This window comes from Microplitis mediator, chromosome 3 (assembly GCF_029852145.1).
Source record: "Microplitis mediator isolate UGA2020A chromosome 3, iyMicMedi2.1, whole genome shotgun sequence".
NCBI lineage: Eukaryota > Metazoa > Arthropoda > Insecta > Hymenoptera > Braconidae > Microplitis > Microplitis mediator.
Window position 1 is genome coordinate 9,000,539 of NC_079971.1, and position 20,719 is coordinate 9,021,257.

The 20,719-nt window shown below is 33.2% G+C and overlaps 1 protein-coding gene across 3 annotated transcripts in view; it reads left to right on the plus strand.

The window, feature by feature from the left end:
- Positions 1 to 9,255, plus strand: part of LOC130664930 (uncharacterized) — a 72,161-nt gene extending 62,906 nt beyond the window's left edge. For 2 of the 3 annotated variants that reach the window (XM_057465130.1, XM_057465131.1), the window contains 4 exons: positions 2,645 to 2,986; positions 3,069 to 3,284; positions 6,905 to 7,055; positions 7,399 to 9,255. In XM_057465130.1, the coding sequence (XP_057321113.1) occupies positions 2,645 to 2,986; positions 3,069 to 3,284; positions 6,905 to 7,055; positions 7,399 to 8,153 (1,464 nt within the window). In that variant the 3' untranslated portion in view covers positions 8,154 to 9,255. Of the gene's footprint in view, positions 1 to 2,644; positions 2,987 to 3,068; positions 3,285 to 6,904; positions 7,056 to 7,168; positions 7,331 to 7,398 lie in introns of those variants that run through there. The other variant, XM_057465132.1, reaches the window with a different exon arrangement.
- The last annotated feature ends 11,464 nt before the right edge of the window (positions 9,256 to 20,719 follow it).

Sequence of the window (20,719 nt, forward strand, 5' to 3'; positions counted from 1 at the left end):
TTTTTTTTCAAGAATACTTTTAGCTCACCGATATCTTGTAAGTGAACAATATTTATTATTTACAGATGGCGCTGTACAAGAATGAAATCTTGACTCACCATGCCGCTGTTTTCAAATAAAAAAATAGTTCACTGTAAGCTAATAGCTGGCCATTATCTATTATTTACAGATGGCGCTGTACGAGAATGAAATCCTGACTCGTTATTATATTATAGTTGGCTCGGAATAATTATTTATAGGTGGCGTTGCTTTCCAGTCAAAAGACGACTCACTAGAAGCTGATGGCTGGCCATTATCTATTATTTCCATATGGCACTGTATTAAAATAAAACGCTGGCCCATCATTACCTCACAGCTGGTTCAAAATAATTATTTATAGATAGCGCAGTTTTGAATTCAAAAGATGACTCACTATAAGCTCATAGCTGGCCACTATTTATTATTTACGGATTGTGATATATAAAAAGAATTTGCTGACTTGTTATTGGTTCTTCACTAGACAATATTTTTTGTTCAATATAACCGATTTATAATCAGCTTAATAATCTTAAACTATATAAAAACAATATATCAACTTAACCTCAAATAAGTATAGACGGCGCTACAAAAAAATATATTTGTAACTCACTAGTATCTCATGGTTGTCCAGAAAAAATTAGTTACAGATAGACCCGTACAAAAAATGAAATTTACCTAATCAGTATCTCATAGTTATCTCGTCGCTAATAGTTACAGACAGCGCTACATAAAATTATAACTGTAACTCATCAGCATCCCATGACTATCTCGTCGCTAATATTTACAGATGGCGCTACATAAAAATATAACTGTAACTCATCAGCATCTCATGGTTGTTCAGTTAGCATTAGTTACAAATGGAGCTGTCTGAAGAATAAAATTCACCTTACCAGTATCTCATGGCTATTTCATCGCGAATATTTATAGATGGAGCTATATAAAAATATAACTGTAACTCCTCAGCATCTCATGGTTGTTCAGTTAGCATTAGTTACATATGGAGCTGTCTGAAGAATAAAATTCACCTTACCAGTATCTCATGGCTATTTCATCGCGAATGGTTATAGATGGAGCTATATAAAAATATAATTGTAACTCATCAGCATCTCATGATTGTCCAGCTGCTATTAGCTACAGATGGTGCCACAAAAAAATATAAATGTATCTCACCAGTATCTAATGGATGCCCAGTAATTATCAGTTATAGATGGAGCTGCTTAAAAAATAAATTTCGCCTCATCAGTATCTTATAGTTGTCTAGCCACTATTAGTTACAAATAGCACTACATTCGACATATATGGATCATCGAATAGTAGTCAACTCCAACCAGCTGTAGCAGCCCAGTGGATAACACGCGAGACTCATAATCCCATGGACCCAGGTTCAACTCCCGTCGCCGCTTAACTGGACATCACATATAATTCGAAAATAGGCTCATAAAAAAATAAATCTAAATATAAATTGTAAACTCAAAACTGAACAAGTAGAGCCAGTATAGAATTAAAAAAAAAATTTTTGTTTTTTTTTCAAAATTGACGAGTTATTATGAACTCATATTTTCTAGCTAGCCATTGGCTACTTTTCATATGTTTGCATTAGCTCATTTTTTTTAGCCAGCGATTAGCTCTTTATAATTGCACACTCACTACCTCATTGTTTTAACCTAGCTATTGGATATTTTTGAATCTATCCACTGGCCTGTTCTGATCAGTCAATCATCGGCTACGATGGCGTTACATAGTGAGGTTATGGCTAGCAAATTCTATTCGGCAGTGATGAGGTATGACTCAAATCTGTTATCTACGGGCTGGCCACCTATGAGTTTCAATTCGACTGGGGCAATAGATGGTGCCTTAAAAATCTTGAGAGCTACTTGAAAGCTTCTATAAGATATTGAATACAACCTTTTTTTTTAATTTTATTTTTTAAACGTGCTTTCGTTTGACAAGATTGACAAAATGTTTGGATCAATACCACTATGAGTTTTTAGAGATTTTACAGTAAATCGTCGTTTTTTTAAGATGTATGTACTTCTACAAGCCTTGTCGGGTAATAGGCAAACGATGGGATCCATTTTGATGTAAAAAACGTGAAAAATTAAATTTATTACGTGCTTACAAAGCCCCACAAGATTCGATTTTCTGAAAAAAATTTAGGCTATTGATTTTTTCGTATCGTAGGTAATATTAACTCAAAATTCTAAATTCGCAAGCCTTTTTTTTAAACGTGAATATTTACATTTTTCACGGCTTTGTAAACTTCTGTCAGAGTCAATATTCTAGAAAAAATTGACACTATCAATTTTATTGTATCATCAAAATAATATTCATTTCGATATTTGGTCTATAAAATTTTTAATTCTCGTAGCAAAAGTTAGGAATATGAAATTTCATTTTTATATCCTTGGTAACGAGAATGAACCTGATAATATACAATCACCCTCTCTTTCTTTGAAAAAACAAGAAGTCACTGTAGTAAGCATTGTACTATTTACATAAATGATTTTCCCAATGATTGCTTTTCATAATATGCAAAAATAAAACTTGAAAACAAAGTGATAAAAATATTTTTACAGATTTTAATTTATTTGAACTTATTGAAATATTATAAAAATTTGACTTTCAGTCAGAAGCAAGTGATTCACTGGAGAGTAATAGCACGCAGATTGGAATAGCAGGGCACGCAAAGAACTTACGTTATGACGTACAAAGAAAAATTGCAAAACTGAAGCAGGATCACCCCTCATCGGAAGCATTTCCATGTAGTACAAGTAGTATAGAAAGTCTCCCTAGCGGAAGTGGATCCAGTACGCAAGCGTTAATACGAGCAGATAGTGATCATAGTTCTGTTTCATGTGACGACCATGATACAGTTAGCCCAGAGTCGATTGGACCAATCCTTTGTCGAGCACGTGCCATTGTGGATTATACACCAAGTCCTTATGACAAAGATGCTTTGAAATTTAAGGTATTTCTTTTTTTAAGAATTATTCTGAATTGAATGAATTGATTTTGAATTGGAATTAAACGAACAATAATTTTATCTGCAGAAAGGTGATGTAATTGATGTCATCCAGATGAATACAAGTGGCCAGTGGAAAGGAATTACGCATAATCGAATTGGGTTTTTTAAGTTCATAAATGTAGAAATATTAAATGAACGAGTATCGCGTTTTAATGGTGATACTGAAAAAGCAAAAACGAGTCGAAGACCTCGACATAAGCCGAGATCAGTTCAAGAGCTTCTGCAACGAATGAATCTTCAGGTAGGTACTAAGAACAAAAGCAATTATTTGAGATTATAACAGAAGAGGTACCTTGTTACGTTTGGTCGTAACGAGCCCCGTTCGAAGAGATAAAATATATTTAAATAGAGTTATTAACAATATAGTTAACTCAATATTCGCTAGAGTGCACAACTGTTTAGAGAAATTCGAAAAACATCAGTCTCTCTGGCTGCATCCATCTTGGACTTTCATATTTTAGAGTAAGCTAGAAAGTATGAAGAGAAAATTTTGGATCCTTTGACTTATTTCCATCGGGTTGGGTGACCATAGGACATCTTTGTGGGTGGGAAGTTAATCTCTTAGAACGAGACTCGTTGTATAATTACGATCATACTTCGCACGCCTTCGGCGTGCTCGTTTAATCTTTTAATTATACAACGAGCCTCGTTCTCGAGATTAAATATATTCAAATAGATTTATTAACCATGTAGCGGTTTAGAGATATTGTCCAAAAAATTCTCTCTACATTTTCCTTTTTTTTTTTTTTTTTTTTTTTTATTAAGAAATTTTTGATACATAGTAAAAAACAATACTTAAGTAGAAGAAACTGAACAATTATATGGCATAATATTATTATTTAAATTTTAACTCCCTTTTTTGTTTTTTTTTTTTTTTTTCTTTTATTGCTCCAAAACTGCTCTTGCAAAGCTTTGGTTTTCTGTCTCAATGGGTCGATTAAAAAACTCTTGCAAACATCTCAGACCCTTTGGACCAGCCTGCAGTCCTCCTTATAGACTCTAAATTTACTCCTTTTAAAAAGGCAGCTGAGGTGGCTGCATGCCTTGTAGAGTGTTCTGTGAAAGTGTTGGTATCTATTCCACTCTTTCCTAAAGCTATCTTCAACCACCTACTGATTGTTTGGCTGGTGACAGCCCTGTAAGGTTTTTTGGTCGAAATAAAAAGATTTTCAATGTCTCCCCGACTGCTGCAAAGCAGAGTGATATTGTTTCATAGTAGAAGGTGTCAGTGAGGCCAAAATTATTTCTGCGGATTCTTCTGGGCAGCCTCTCTTGATGAAGGCTTGCTTGATAATAGTCTTGCTATTAGCTCTAACGAGGCTGCTCTTGGGTGTTGTTTTTTCCTGCAAGGTGATAACAATAAATTAGTGTTAGGCTTTAAGTGCAATGGCTTTCCTACCACGAGCTCGAGACAGAGCGGATACCAGGCTTGATTCGGCCAATTTGGAACAACCATTATACCAGATGCTCTTTCCAATTTTATCTTGTGTAAAACTCTAAGGATTAATGCAAACGGCGGAAACGCATAGAAAAATCTGTCTGACCATTTTATTGTAAACGCATCTATCTCAACCGCACTGGCATCTGGAAATCGAGAGCAAAAATTACTGCATTTCCTGTTAACTGCTGTTGCAAACAAATCTATCTCTGGAGAACCAAAACTATTGATAATGCTCTCAAATGCGTAATTAGCTAACTCCCATTCTGTATCATCGTTAGCTAGTCTCGACAGAAAATCAGCTTCTACATTTTCCTCTGAGGGGATGTAGGAAGCAAATAGAAAATTGTCTCTTCTCTCAGCCCATTGCCAGATTTCCCTAGTCAAGTTGTTAAAATTCTGATACCTAGTACCACCCATTTTGTTAACGTATGCAATAGCCGTCGTATTATCTATTCTTAACAAAATTTGTTCATTAGCTACATCTGCAGCTAATGTTTCTAATGCTAGTTTAACCACATACAGCTCCTTATAGTTAATATGCCAGTGCTCTTGGTCTCCTATCCAAAAGCCATGTATATTATTTATACCGTCAGTAGCTCTCCATCCTGTATCTGACACGTCCGTAAAAATTGTCTTACCAAACTCTACCTTCTTAATTTTACTACTTCCTACTTTTAATTTTTCTATCCACCAATGTAAATCTTGGAGTAGGTATTCTGGAATAGTCACATTCACGTCATAGTCAAGGTTGTTTCTTGCCAGACTTATGCTCTTAAAACCTTCTAGGGGCCTCAAGTATAGCCATTCGTAATCTATACCTGGGTAGGCTGCCACTAATTTCCCTAATAGCTCCGATAAGTCTCTGATCAAACGTATCCTTTTAGATGTAAACTCAGTCAATAATTTATTCAAATGCACTCGCTTGTCCACTGTCAATTCAACCGGTTGCTTCTCTGAGTCTAACGTGAAGCCTAGGAAATTACATCTTGTTTCTGGATTTAGTTTACTTTTCTTTTTATTTATCAAGAATCCTAGAGATTCTAATAACTTAGTCGTGGCCCTGACGTTCTCATCACATTTTTCTTTTGAATTCTCTACACATAATATATCGTCTAAATATATTACCGATTTAAAACCCTTGGATCTCAACTGTTTGATAGGCGGCTTCAACACTTTTGTGAAGACGTATGGGCTTGTACACAAACCGAAGACTAAACACGTGAATTGATAAACTCTGCCCTTAAATCTGAATCGGAGGAACTTTCTACTCGATGGGTGTACCGCGACCAGATAGTACGCATCCTCCATATCTGATGTTGCTAAGTGACAACCCTTGTCAACCAAAACTCTAGCCGTCCTCAGGTCTTCCATTTTGAAATGAGACAGAGAAACAAACTCATTTAGTTGCTTAAGGCTTAGAATAAACCGATCAGAGCCGTCTTTTTTAGGAATCAGAAAATACGACGACAGAAACTGGCCCTGAACCTCATTGCACTCCTTGATGGCACCCTTAACTAGTAAGGTTTGAATTGCTCTTTCAAATCTTTCGATCTAACTACTATCAATAGCTACCCGAGGTTCCTGTAATTGAACAACCTGTTTTTCAAATATTATTTTATAGCCTCTTATACAACCTAGAATAAACTCATTATCCGTCATCTTTCTCCAAGCTCCATAAAGTTGTCTTAATCTACCCGCAACTTTACTTACTGGTATTTTTAAAGACTCTTGGTCTTCTGATTTTTCGCAGGAGGGGCCGGGCTCTTCTGTGGTTGATGATTTTGCCGGACATGTCCCCTCTGATTCTGCCTGAAGACTATTCGTGGGCGATTTTGGCTCCAGTTGCCCTGATGGTGGAGACCTGGCCTGCGTCCCACCGGGCGCACTGAGTTTAAATTTTTGTTTTGGATAAAATTTCCTTCAAGCGGCGTTCTGGCAGTAGATACTACTTTGTCTGCTGCCTTCACTGTTTTAATATTCTCAACCAGGTCTTTTTCGAAGAGAAACTCATCAGCTTTTGCCTTTTCAAGTATGTCCTTCGTTGTCTTGTCAAACGCAAGCGTGATTGTCGCCTTTCTCGACATGAGCCTCTTGAAATCGGTCACTTAGAGCATGCCACTCACTACTCAAAAAATCACTTTTTGAGCACGTATAACAAAAAATGATCTAAGCCGAAAAAATCAATATCTTCTATCGAAGTCATCGGCAAATTAAAAACTTTAAAGGAAATAAAAATATATTTAAACCAGCCAGATCTAAGTTTTCTTATTTACCCAGAATATTTTTTAACAAGTTACCTGTCCGAATGGGAAGTCTCAGTTGCTACCGTTAGTCTACGCTTTTGTCATTAGTCTCAAATAGAGAGGTCACGATATAAACGATGAGCATATTATAAAAATGTATATTTTTACATGTTGCAGGAACACATACCTGTATTTGTTTTGAACGGTTATGAAGATCTTGAACTCTTCAGAGAACTTGAACCAGCAGATCTTGATTATTTACGTATTCTTCAGCCAGAACATAGAGCAAAAATACTTACAGCGGTGCAATTGTTGCATGATTTACAATGTAAGTATCACATATTATATTTAACCGACGTATATATGCAATTATTGACAAACATTATGACATGTAATATGACAACAGAATGAAGTTATGTTACCAGCTTGTGTTTCTTTTAGTTCATTTTGTTGTCGATAATACAGTGGACTTTCTCTGACTTTGACAACGAAGGGGCTCGAAATTTCTAATATCTAAATTATAAAATAAACAGCAGTAAAAGGACACTTTTCATAATTTTTTGTACGAAATTGAAAGAAGACAGAGCTTAGAAGTGTAAAACTTGGAAAGAGTCCATTGCACAGTAATACAATTGTAATGAAAATAAAGTTTATGAAATTCATTTGTTTAGCTGGGAGTGAAGGTGATCTAGCATCTAGTTCTGAAGGTGATGACATCAGTCGTAGAGCATTATCATCATGTCATACATCAGGACAGTGTTCTCCATTCAGTCGGAGACAACTTTCTCGAGATTCTGGTTGTTTCGATGATCGTAAAACTCTATCTAGAAAGTTAATCAATTTTGATACAAGCAAGCTAGCCCGTGAAAACAATTTTAATTCATTTATATCTATCAACAAGTGTACTGATGTAAATATCGTATCTGAGGTATGTGGTAAAGATGATTACAGCCCAAATATACCCAACAGTGTCAACAGTAACAGAATTGTGGTGCAACCAACAGAAGAAGCATTTGATAAGTCACCACAGTCACATAACAATGGTGGGAGTGTAAAATTCGTAACGAAATCTGATAGTTTGAGTGAATCTGTACTTTCCGGGAATGATAAAGAAGCAGATTCAACATCTGTTGGTAAAGTTGCCGTATCTAAATATGTTGTTGGTACGAGTGGTGATCTAGGACTCGTCTGTGATAGTGTGAATTCTATTATAACTCTTGGTCAAAAAAGCTGCCTCAGTGAAAAATCAAGTGATTCAGGTGTTAGCTCATCTAGTATTAGTTCGGTTCCATTAACAAGAGACAATAAAACATTTTTTAATACCGTTGTAGATTCGCCGACCAAGACTATGAAAAATTTTATACACGGCTCTATTATTGTACAAGGATCTACACCCAAATCTTCGAAGGATCAGATGATCCCATAAAAAATTAGCTATTGCTTTTCTAACATCAAGTATAAATTTCATGAAAAGTCCAAGCCTCGAAATTCTTTTTATAAATAAAAAAAAATCGTTGTCTTCATTTCTTCTCATCATTTGAATATGTATTTGACAGTGGTAAAAAAAATACTTTTGTTTCTTTGATTCAATACATCTCAAAAGTTACTCTTAAAAAAAAATCTTCCTAAAATTTCAGCTCTGTACCTCAAAAGTTGAGTTTACGCACTGAAAGGGGAATAAGATAAGATAATCAAATTTCCTGTAAGAACTCTAATTCATAAAAATTCGATTTTTTTCCCCTAAATTTCAACCTCTGTATTTTTTTTCTATCAGCTTTCAGCGTATAACACAAGAGACTTTTTTGCAGAGAATTTGATTTCCTCCAAGACTTCTGAAATCAAAAATCGGAAATAATTTTTTTTACATAGCTATTTATAAAATAATAAAAGATGTTTTCCATATATTTTTAATGGGAAAAGAGACCGCCGCGTATGCCAGCTCAATTTTTGAGATAACGAGCTAAAATTTCAGGAGAATTTTTTTTTTTTATTAAAGTAACTTTTGGAATGTACACGGTAAAAAAATAGTAGTGGCTACTCTCTGGGATAGTACTGAGTACTTTCTGTAAAAATAAAATTTTAGACAGTACTGTATGCTATCTAGACTATATCCACTACTCTCTGGATAATACTGAATACTATCCCGGACAGTAGTGGATATAGTCTAGATAGTAGTAGATACAGTCTAGATAGCATACAGTACTGTCTAAAATTTTTTTTACAGAAAGTACTCAGTACTACCCCAGAGAGTAGCCACAACTATTTTTTTCCGTGTAGATAATAAAAAAAAATATTTTTTTTCTGACACAGTCTAATATATACATATACCTGTTAGGTTAAAAATAAAATATGTATTTATAATTTGTTAGTAAAAATGATTGTAAATATAATTAGATATTTTAATATTATACTGTTTTACAGAAATGAAAAACTCAATCAAAAATTTGTATAAATAAAAGTAATGTAACTGCTAAATGTATTGATGGATATGTGGAGGATAATTGAATTCAATATATAACTTAAGATTTCAAGCAATATTTTAAAATATTTTTAAACGTATAATTGATCACAAACATTTGTCCATGACCTTTTCAGTTCATAAAATAAGCCTGGTGTAAGCGAAGTACTAAACACGAATGACCATTCAGGTTAGCTTATTCAATTTCAAATGGACGCTCCTAAATGAAAGAATAAAATACAGAAGCCGACTCCCTGTCACCCAGAAAATTATGGAAGAAGCTGTTACGTCCTGGTGTCGTATCTGCTTAAAATTTGGCGTTGATGCAAGCGCTCAGTCAGTTTGAAAATGGATGTATTGTAAACTCACAGCAACATGAAATTATGTTAAATTTTATAAGTACCCGAGAAAAAAAATTCATATCTGGCCATATATAATTAGATATGACCATATAAGATCATATATGAATATATAAGATCATATATGATCATATATGATTCATATATGTTTATATATGAATCATAAATGTTCATATATGACCATATATAAAGGCAAAGAAATTTCTTCTAATTTATACACAAATCATATTATTACGTCCAGACAGACATAACATATGACAGTCCCTGAATTTCGAGTCAAGACACTTAAGTTCTTTACTCGGGTAACGGGGACCACGTTATTTGGTGCCGAGCATGGATATAGGTCAGGAATATGTATAGTTTTCTTAATGTTAAAATGAAAATGTCAGGACTTACAGATACAAGCAGTTTTTATTAAGTCTCAAGATAGTTGTTGTTACAATACAACAGGTGCTGGCTGCTGTAGCTTGGTGTTGGCTGGACAATTGCTGGGACATCCCGTAGCGAGTTGGACCCTTTCGAGTAGCGTTGAATGGAGGTGATCACGGTGAGGTTGGCTCTTTTCAGGTGGCGCCGGGTTATTCACAATCACTTTGGTTGAATTTAAAAGCCCAAATTCACGCCCGCACAGAAGGCTAGATAATTTTCTACTTCAACCCGCACTATTCGCGTAATCGCGAGTTCCGACCCACAGCAATAATTGCGTGAATAAAAATGAACATCTTAGAAAAATGTTAAGTTAGGCCCGTTTTCCGAAAATAGGCAACAATTTTACTTTGGATTCGATAATTAAAAAGTAGTAGCAATTCGCGATGGGAAATTAAACCGTATTTCAATGGAGATGTATCGAAAATTAGACTGGGGTCTTGGAACCAAAAGTAAAATTGAAATAGATCTGATCGCTTCTGAATAGTTAGACGATGTGATCGGATAAGAAGTGTCAAAACGGTAGATGAAATCCGAGCGATACAATGGAGAAGACTTGAAGACCCCCGATGAAGACGATTTTGTACCTTATATATCCTCGCGGTCTTTGTTCTTACCCGGGTGCTCATGGAGGGATCGTTAGAGGAGAACGAACCAATATGGCCGTCAATATGGTGATAAGGTGAGTGACGAATCGTAGGGAGAATACCATAGGGGAAGTGGCTGAGTGGTGTCATTTTGAGGGGAAGGTTTCCTTCTTGGGATTCGGAACTAGGTATGAAAAGTAGGGGAGCGTCCAAGTCAGGCGACTACAGATTTGGTGGACAGGTAAGGTAATTAAGACGAAACGTGAAGGGTTGGGTCTTATCAAGACAGCGTCACGGTTCGTTGGCCACCAACTTAACAAAGACTTTGATAACTGAATTTTTATCAGCTGATGGGCAATTAAACGGGTTCGAGTTTTATTGGCTAGCTGTTATACCGAATGCGTTTTTTATCTATTCCAGCTACGAAATAAGTCATTCGTCTTGATATTGACACAGCTGCCCAAAAAAACTAGTATCGGAGACATTACTGCGATTTTATATTGAAGAGGAATAAATGTACTGTCGTGCATAAAAAAAATATTAGAATATGGATCGACTTTTAATTGAACAAAAGACCGGATGTCTCATCGAACAGAGACTAGTTAAATTTGGTGGCACTCTGCGGGAGGTAAAGAGTCGCGGTTGGAGACTTTTGTGCTAGACTCTTAGTCACCGTTTAAGTCGTACCTCTGTTATGATTTAAATAGTAGTGCTCGGTTCACACAATTGCATTTAGGTGGTCTGATTAGAAATGCCTTTGTTAGCCTTATATACAGCTATCAAAGATAAGAAGCAACAAAAAAAAGACTACCGACCGAAGTTACTTCGCGCGAGAAATAAAAATTTTTATTTTGTATGAAATAAAATTTATTAAATATTTCCCGCTCGACCTCGACGTAACAATATAAGATCATATATGGTCATGTATGATCATATGTGGTCATATATGATACAACATAAAGTATTTTTACTCGAAATTCAGTCCATATAAGATCATACATGATCATATGGACGTATATAAACATATAGGAATATATAAGAAGATACATAAAAAGTTTTTAACCGATATACAATCCATATAAGATTATATATGGTCATGTATGATCATATATGGACGAACATGAAAAAATTTTACAGGATGTTCAACTCATGTAAGATCAGATATGGTCAGTTATGAACATATATGAAGAGATATACAAATTTATTTACTTGTGCATGGAAATGAAATTCATGTGTGAACATATCATCATATAAGATCATATACATGAAGTTTAAATTTTTGTGCTCAATTCATCTAAGCATCATATATAAACATATCCTGTGATATTGCAATACCGTTGTTAGTATAGTTTACACGTACGTTTATACGTACGTACATAGGTACGTACATACATCATCCTGAAATTAGACAGAATAGTTTCCTAGGACCTCAAAACGTCGAAATATGTTGAAAGCTCGATTTTCAAAAATCGGACCGAAATCAATAACTTTCTTTAATTTTGAAAATTTTAAATTTTCTTAGCGGGAAGTAAAAAAATGAAACCTTAAGTTTAACTTTTATTTTTTTAATTTGTTGAAAATAAAAAAAACTTTTTATTCCGCATTAGAAAACTTAAACTTTTCAAATATCATGTAAAATATCAAAATAAACGTAGTGATTGTTGAGGTTTCTAAGATCGCTAAATAAACCTATTGAATAGTTCGGACTATTAAGTCCATGGGCTGGCAGAGTGGTACAATCTTCAACTGATACGGAGAAGAATCCAGGCTCGGATCCCAGAAAAATACCGAATATTTTTTCATCGATAGAAAAATTAATAATGAGTGAACAATAGCTATATGTAAATAAATTTCAATGAATATTCATATATAATGATATATGATTAGACAAAATCTTTTTTCATCGGGATGTGTTAATGAACAATAAAATTAAAACATTATTTTTTTAGTTTAAATAATTTTTGTCAACCGTATATGTATATCATATATGATCATATATGAATGCTCATATATGATCATATATGGTCAAACATGAATTTTTTTTTCTGAGACATTGCTGGCAATTATCTTGCGATATTATACACTAATGGAAAAAATTAAAGGATCAAAAAAAAATTCTAAATTTTTAGGCGATTTTCAACAGGCTCTAACTTTGAGAGAAATGGTCGTACAAGAAAAAAAAAAGGAAATTGTAGCTCCAAGTATCTACTTTTTGGATTAGAACTTCAAAATTTTTTAGCGTCAGTAGTTTTAGAGTAATCTTAGAAAAACCAGCGACAAAAAAACTTTCAAATTTAAAAAATTTTTTTTTTTTGCTCTCCGGGCGTGGAAAAAATTATTTTTGCTTAACAACTATGAGGATCGGATACCTTTATTAGTCAGCTTTAATTTCTTTTTTTATGGACCTTGATACGTCCACTTCTCGCCGAGATATCGGTCTTCAAATGGAAAAGGATCCTTTTGTCTTTGATTATCGATATCTCAGAAACCAATGATCGCACAGAAAGTTAATGGTGGGTTTTAAAAACTTGGATAAATTCTCTTCAACGATTAGCCATTGCTTTTTCGAAAAAAAAATTTTTTCCTATCGTCACATGAATTTAAAAATGCAACAAAAAAAGGGCTTTTTGTGGTTTTTTGGAAATTCAAGCGCTGAAACGGAAATATTGTGGAAATCGATAATGTTGACTGTGCATTTTACAGTTCAATATGTCCACAAAAACCCTGCAGAGAGCCAGATTAATCCAACCAGCCGTTTTTTGTTTCACGCGATCAAATTTTTAAAAAAATTAAAGGATCACGTTTTTTGCTCTGAAAAGCTCATAATCTTTAACAAGATGAAAACAAACATTTTTTCTGAGCTTTGTCCACAATTTTATTGCAGACAGTGCTTAAATTTCCAAAAAAGAAAAAAACTTTTTTTTCGAAACAAAAATATTAAAAAAAAAAAATTTTTTTTGAATTTAATGACTGAGAGATCAGTAAAATCACGGAATGCAGCGACGTAAACGTGTTAAAAATTATTGGGTGTTGGTTTTGTAAATTTTCTAAAGTTATTCCAAAAAAAAATTTTTTTGAAAAAATTTTTTTTTTGAAAATTTTGTTTCGAAAAAAAAGTTTTTTCTTTTTTGGAAATTTAAGCACTGTCTGCAATAAAATTGTGGACAAAGCTCAGAAAAAATGTTTGTTTTCATTTTGTTAAAGATTATGAGCTTTTCAGAGCAAAAAACGTGATCCTTTAATTTTTTTTAAAATTTGATCGCGTGAAACAAAAAAACGGCTGGTTGGATTAATCTGGCTCTCTGCAGGGTTTTTGTGGACATATTGAACTGTAAAATGCACAGTCAACATTATCGATTTCCACAATATTTCCGTTTCAGCTCTTGATTTTCCAAAACACCACAAAAAGCCCTTTTTTTGTTGCATTTTTAAATTCATGTGACGATAGGAAAAATTTTTTTTTTCGAAAAAGCAATGGCTAATCATTGAAGAAAATTTATTCAAGTTTTTAAAACCCACCATTAACTTTCTGTGCGATCATTGGTTTCTGAGATATCGATAATCAAAGACAAAAGGATCCTTTTCTATTTGAAGACCGATATCTCGGCGAGAAGTGGACGTATCAAGGTCCATAAATAAAGAAATTAAAGCTGAATAATGAAGGTATCCGATCCTCATAGTTGTTAAGCAAAAATAATTTTTTCCACGCCCGGAGACCAAAAAAAAAAAATTTTTTAAATTTGAAAATCTTTTTGTCGCAGGTTTTTCTAAGATTACTCTAAAACTACTGACGCTAAAAAATTTTGAAGTTCTAATCCAAAAAGTAGATACTTGGAGCTACAATTTTTTTTTTTTTTTCTTGTACGACTATTTTTCTCAAAGTTAGAGCCTGTTGAAAATCACCTAAAAATTTAGAATTTTTTTTTGATCCTTTAATTTTTTCCATTAGTGTAATATTATTGTTTATTAGTTAATTATTATAAATCAAGTTAAGTTTATTAAATATACTGTACGTTACCGGCGATATACTCGCGTTAATAATAATATTAAAATTAAGTTATAAACTTAGTGTAATAAAACGGCGTTGTTCCACGTAGATACTGATTGAATATCCAGCGTTCAAACCAGGATCATTTTCATTGTATTCTACGGAAACGTTATTGTAAGTACTTGAACTTTGTTATAATTGACAATAAACTTGCATAATTTTCCGATCAAATCCTTCATAGTATACCTCATTTTTCATCCTATTTAAATCCTAATATACTGGTAAGATTATTAAATAAATCAAAAGTAGTATTAATTAAGTCAGAAATAATAATTCGAAATCTATAAGAATAACTATTAATGTTATAAGCCGTGAGGTAAGTTGATGAATTTTTACATACGTTGCCGAGTTTGAATAAGTGCGAATCTTCGCTTTGCAAGAACCCCAGCCCACTGCTCTGTACAGGTAAATTATAAATTTTGTTAGAGGCCAGCCTAAGCCAGGGTTCAACCCGCGAATTCTGGTGGCTGCTGGTAAAAATCACGAAGACGAAAAGCGATTTGTCTCACTATAAAATAATTGTATTTTAATAATATCAAAGTCACTTTTGTAAAAGCTACTCGTTCCTGAGTATCGAGCCTTTTGCTCGATAGGTATCTTGAGGCCTGTAGCCTCTGACGTCAGGAGCTACCCCTAGCCTGTGACAAGGCTCACCCCCACTAGAGAAGGGTGAGATGGACATTGAGGCTGACGAAGAAGAGGCATTCCGACGGGGCCCTCCGAGAGGACCCAACGTGACGTCATCTAGCTACTCTGTCCCTTTCTCTTATTATATTACTTATTATTAACTCTCTATATTATACGATTAGTTGTCGGGTTCAGTAATGTTTAACTGTTAAATAAATATCTGGTTCTATCTACTAGCAAGTGAAATATATTAAAGTGTCCTTCTTACATTTTAATAGTCTTCTGCGACATAACTTTAAAACGAAATTTTATTATCTTCAACTTTCGTAAAAATATTATATTTCCCATACAAAGTTTGGAAATCGGCCCTAGATCGGGCCATTACTAGGCCAAGAATGTCGATTAATGGCTCAGCACTGGCAATTTTTATTGGCCGATCAACGGCTTATAGCCGGAATGATAACCTCGGCCCATTAATGGCGCTTGACTATCGGCCGATTAACGGCAGCCAGCAATTAGCCAAGCAAGCAAAGACATTTAATTAAAAAAAAAAATTCATTATTTTTAACCTAATAGAGTTTGTGATCATTAACGTTTAACCGTCCGGTCAATGACCAGGTACCCGGGTATCCATTTCAACTTCGCAGATAGAATTTATTAACTTTTTCTTTAAAAAATTGTATAGCCGTCTGGATCCTCAAAATTTAAGTAGTTTGAAACCCAATTTTAGTCAAATTTTTTCATAATCAATTATTTAACAATAGTTATTAACTATCAAACTTGATACCTCCCTTCGTTCAATAACCAGGCACCCGGATACCCACTGAAGTTATTATGCATGAATATCGGATTTATACACACTATCCCAGTAAACACATTGACGTAAATTTGACGTCAGAGTGACGTTACGCTATGTCATCATTTACGTAAGATATAAGTCACGAATGAGTCAGGTGTGACTCATTATTTCCCACTTTTTTACGTAAGATTATGATGTAAAACTAATGACGTATGCATGATGTAAATGTGATGTCTGTGTGACCTTCTATGACGTCAATATGACATATGGGTGATGTCAAAATTATCAATTCGGAAAAAATATTTTGAAAAAGAAAAAAATAAAATGAAATACCGAATTTTTGATTTGATTATTACCGCGCGAACGCATTGTGAATTCTGAAACAAGATTAGATAACGTTAAATGATGAAAAAATCCTGGGCGTCTGCTGGGTTCGAACACGGCTCCTCTTGGCTGGTAGTCCTGAACGTTGCTCACTGGTCCACATCACGAGAGTTCGAATCTCGTGCTTAATTGATGTATTTAGAGTGAAATGCCGGAAAAGACAGAGTTAATAAGTTTTCGTGATGGATTTTTACAAAATTTAAAAAACTCCATGAATTTATATGAAATTTTATAGAAGCAATATTTGTCGACCTCGATGATAATTGTATAAAATTTCATTAAGTTTCATCAAATTTTTTAATTTTTTGTTGTGATGTGAAATTTAAAAAATCTTATATAAAATTTTGCGAAACATTAAATAATTTCACAAAATCGTATAAAATTCAATCGATTGAAAAATTGTGATACTAAACTTTAAAATCATAATAACAAAAGAGTTCAAACTGTCGTTACATTTTCTTTGTCATCCTAAATGATATTTTCGATATATCATTTAAAAAAATAAAGTTAATTTTTTTATGCTCACGCTAATGTTTTAAACTAAATCCCAGTGAACACATGCCCTTATTTTGACGTCATACGTAGGTCATAGCAATGTCACGACATCTGATGTAAATTTGATGTCAATCTGACGTTCTACATGACTTTAATATGATGTAAAGCTTGTGACATCATATTGATGTAAGCATGACTCTTGTACTATGTCACAGTTATGACTTATGTATTACGTACGTTTGACATAGAATCTACATCACATTGTTATGTAATAATAAAGTCATTATCCGTATATCATAATGACGTAATTTTAAAATCATACATTTATGTCAGTAGCAAAGTCACGGTTATACGTAATGTGGATGTCACTCTTAAATAATATCTTTACATCAGTGACAAGTCAGTATTTTACGCAATGCTGATGTAATGTCCGAGTCATAGTTTTTTATCATCTATTTATTGAAATAAAACAATCATAGAATGAATTTTCAAACATGTGTAAATGTGTAAAAATAACAATTAAACGTCGAACATTTTTGGGGTCAAAGTAATCGATAAACTCGATAATAGATCATTCAGACGTTTTAGATTAAAACATTAGCGTGAGCATAAAAAAATTAACTTTATTTTTTTAAATGATATCATTTTTACCCGAACGGGGTCCATGCATTGATTAATTAAGTACTTGAAATTAAAGCAAACAATAATGAAATTAATAACAAAATAGAATTTATAATTAGAAATCAAATTCATCTAGCAATAAGTGAATTAAACGTAATTGAACTTTTGTAGGTTATTAAGTTACCAATTGTTACAGTTTGTTATGTACTATGCATGGAATTAATTTAAATAAAGCTTTATTATTATTATTATTATTATTATTATTATTATTATTATTATTACTACATAACAATGTGATGTAGATTCTATGTCAAATGTACGTAATACATAAGTCATAACTGTGGCATAGTACAAGAGTCATGCTTACATCAATATGATGTCACAAGCTTTACGTCATATTAAAGTCATGTAGAACGTCAGATTGACATCAAATTTACATCAGATGTCGTGACATTGCTATGACCTACGTATGACATCAAAATAAGGTCATGTGTTCACTGGATAAAGAGACTAATTATTAAAGTTTTTAGGTAATTTGACTTTTAAATAAATAATAAACAATATCGTTTATAACTTCTTTTATTTAAACAATTTTTATTATAAACAATAGCAAAGATAGTAAGTAAAAATACATAATTTCGTTTATATTTATGTTAGTAAAAATTTTTTTCTTGATTATTCATTCAATTACAATGTTTACTTTTTTATAATAATACAATGCCACACGAAAATAAAAGCAAAATTTATTATTTCGCACACCCTTTGTGCATTGAATTAATAATTAATAATTGATTAGTAGATTTTTTCATTTAACAAGAATCAATCATAGACCACTGATTCATCAACAGTAGCCTAACGTTGCGAACCGATAATCATCCAGTCATAAGTAGCCATTCATTGGCCAGCTATCAACAGCGTTGTATGCCTACTCTCTAAATCTGAAACAGTGAATATTCACTGTTTCACAGTTATAAGTATACCAAGTGGTATACTTATGACTATGAAATAGTGTATATGCACTATTATTCAGTGGTTTTCACTGTTTCAGATTTAGAGAGTAGCGTTTCCTTTAAAGAAATTACGGGAAGTCATATTCTGATATAAAATCAGCAATGCCATTACATACACATTCAAAAATTTTAATAAAAATTCATTTCGATTTGACTACACTATCTTAATAAGAAATTAAATGGCTGCTGGTAATTAACCAGGTTTGGGCCATTACGAATTGCCAATGCTTGGCCGAGTGATGGCAGTCAGACATCCGCCAACCTACGGATTTTTTTCCATTAACGGCGACTTTGTATGGGTTAATGAACAGTTTTGGTAGTCTATTTCAGCCCTCATTATATAAGAAATTTCGATAAGATTATTATCCGTCCGAATTTATTGGCGTATTGAAAATTTTGAGGGGCCCACCTTTCCCTCTCCTCCGCTACAAAATAATGTAATTTTATATACACTAATGCAAAAAATTAAAGGAGCAGAACACTTTTATAAATTTTTTTGTGATTTTTGGAAGGCTGTAACTTGGTGAAAAATGATCGTATCGAGATTTGAGAAAAAGTAGTTTGTAGCTTGAAATCTCTAGTTTTGGTGCATTTTTTCAAAATTTTTTAAAAGCTTCGGTTATTGCGCAAACATGAGAAATACCGCGAGACAAAAAATTTCAAAATTTTTTTTTTTTCCGAAGAGCCCACGGACCGCGGAAAAATTCTTTCAACTAAACGAATGCATAGCTCGTTTAGCAAATTTATTCAGTTTCAATTTGGTTTTTTGTTTGACCTCGTAGGACGTTTTGTCGCAGAGATATCAGCCTTCAAATAGAAAATGATCCTTTTGGCTTTGATCATTGATATTTCCGGTACCAATGATCGCACAGAAAGTTAAAGGGTGGCATTGAAAATTTGAATAAATTCCCTACAAGACCCTGTCATCATTTTTTGGAAAAAAAATTTTTTTTTATTTTTAACATCCATTAGAAGTAAGTACAAAAAAATGACTTTTTTTGGTTTTTTAGTAAATCAACCGCTACTCTGCAAATATCAATAAAGAAAATAATGTTGCCAGGGACTTTTTTAGCTTAATGTACCCCCAAGACCCTTGTAAATTTTTAAATTGATCCATCGAACCTTTTTTTGGGAATCATCGATCAAAGTTTTGCTAAACAATTAAAGGAGCAAGTTTTGTTCCTTTAATTGTGTAATCCCAGGAAAAAATGATCAGACCTGATCAGACATGAAAAATGACCATGCCTGACCAGGCCTGATCAGGCACGTTCAGGTCTGATCAGGTATGTTCATGTCTGTTCATGCCCATCCGGGTAAAAAAATTATATATAAAAAATGGCCCTATTTAATTATATATAATTATGTATAACTATATTCAATTATACATGTATATAATTATTGCTATAAAAATAAAAAAAAATAAAAAATTCGGGCGTGTGCAGGATTTGAACCGTGGACCTTGCGCTCGAAAGTGTAACTCGCTACCCACTGACCTAAGAGATTTAGTTGAAAATTAAGCTTCGTATGAACTTCAAGTAATAAAAATCTTATACGTGATAGATTCTTGGTCAACAAAATTTTAGATCTATGAGCAGACATGAACAGCCATGAACAGACATGAACATATATGACCAGGCATGAACAGGTATGATCAGGCCTGATCATGTCTAATTTCAGGCCTAATCATACATGAACAGGCATGATCAGGTCTAATTTCAGGCCTGATCATACATGAACAGGCATGGTCAGGTCTGATCATTTTTTCCCGGGATCATAATCGAAATGAAAAAATAAGTTTTTTTTTTACTTTTCTCAAATTTTTGCGTTGGTGACTCAGCAAATGCAAAGAAATGACAAAAAGAATAAAAAATTTTCAGAAAATGTTAAAAAAAAAAATTTTTAACACAAAAAAAACGTTTCAATTTTTTTTTTCTTAGATTTTTTTGGCATTTTTTGGAAATTTTTTTAATTCTTTAAAGTAATATTTGAATAGTGGTTTTCATAAGGGTTCTTGTGTTTAAGAATTCGAGTGTAATAAAAAAAAAAAATAGATCAATCGGTTGTGTATTTTTTTAGTTAATGTGTTTACCAACATCCGTGCATACTGACGGACTTCACAGGATTTTTTATAATATTTTTTTTTCAATCATTATTTTTAAAATACAAAGAGACTTAAAA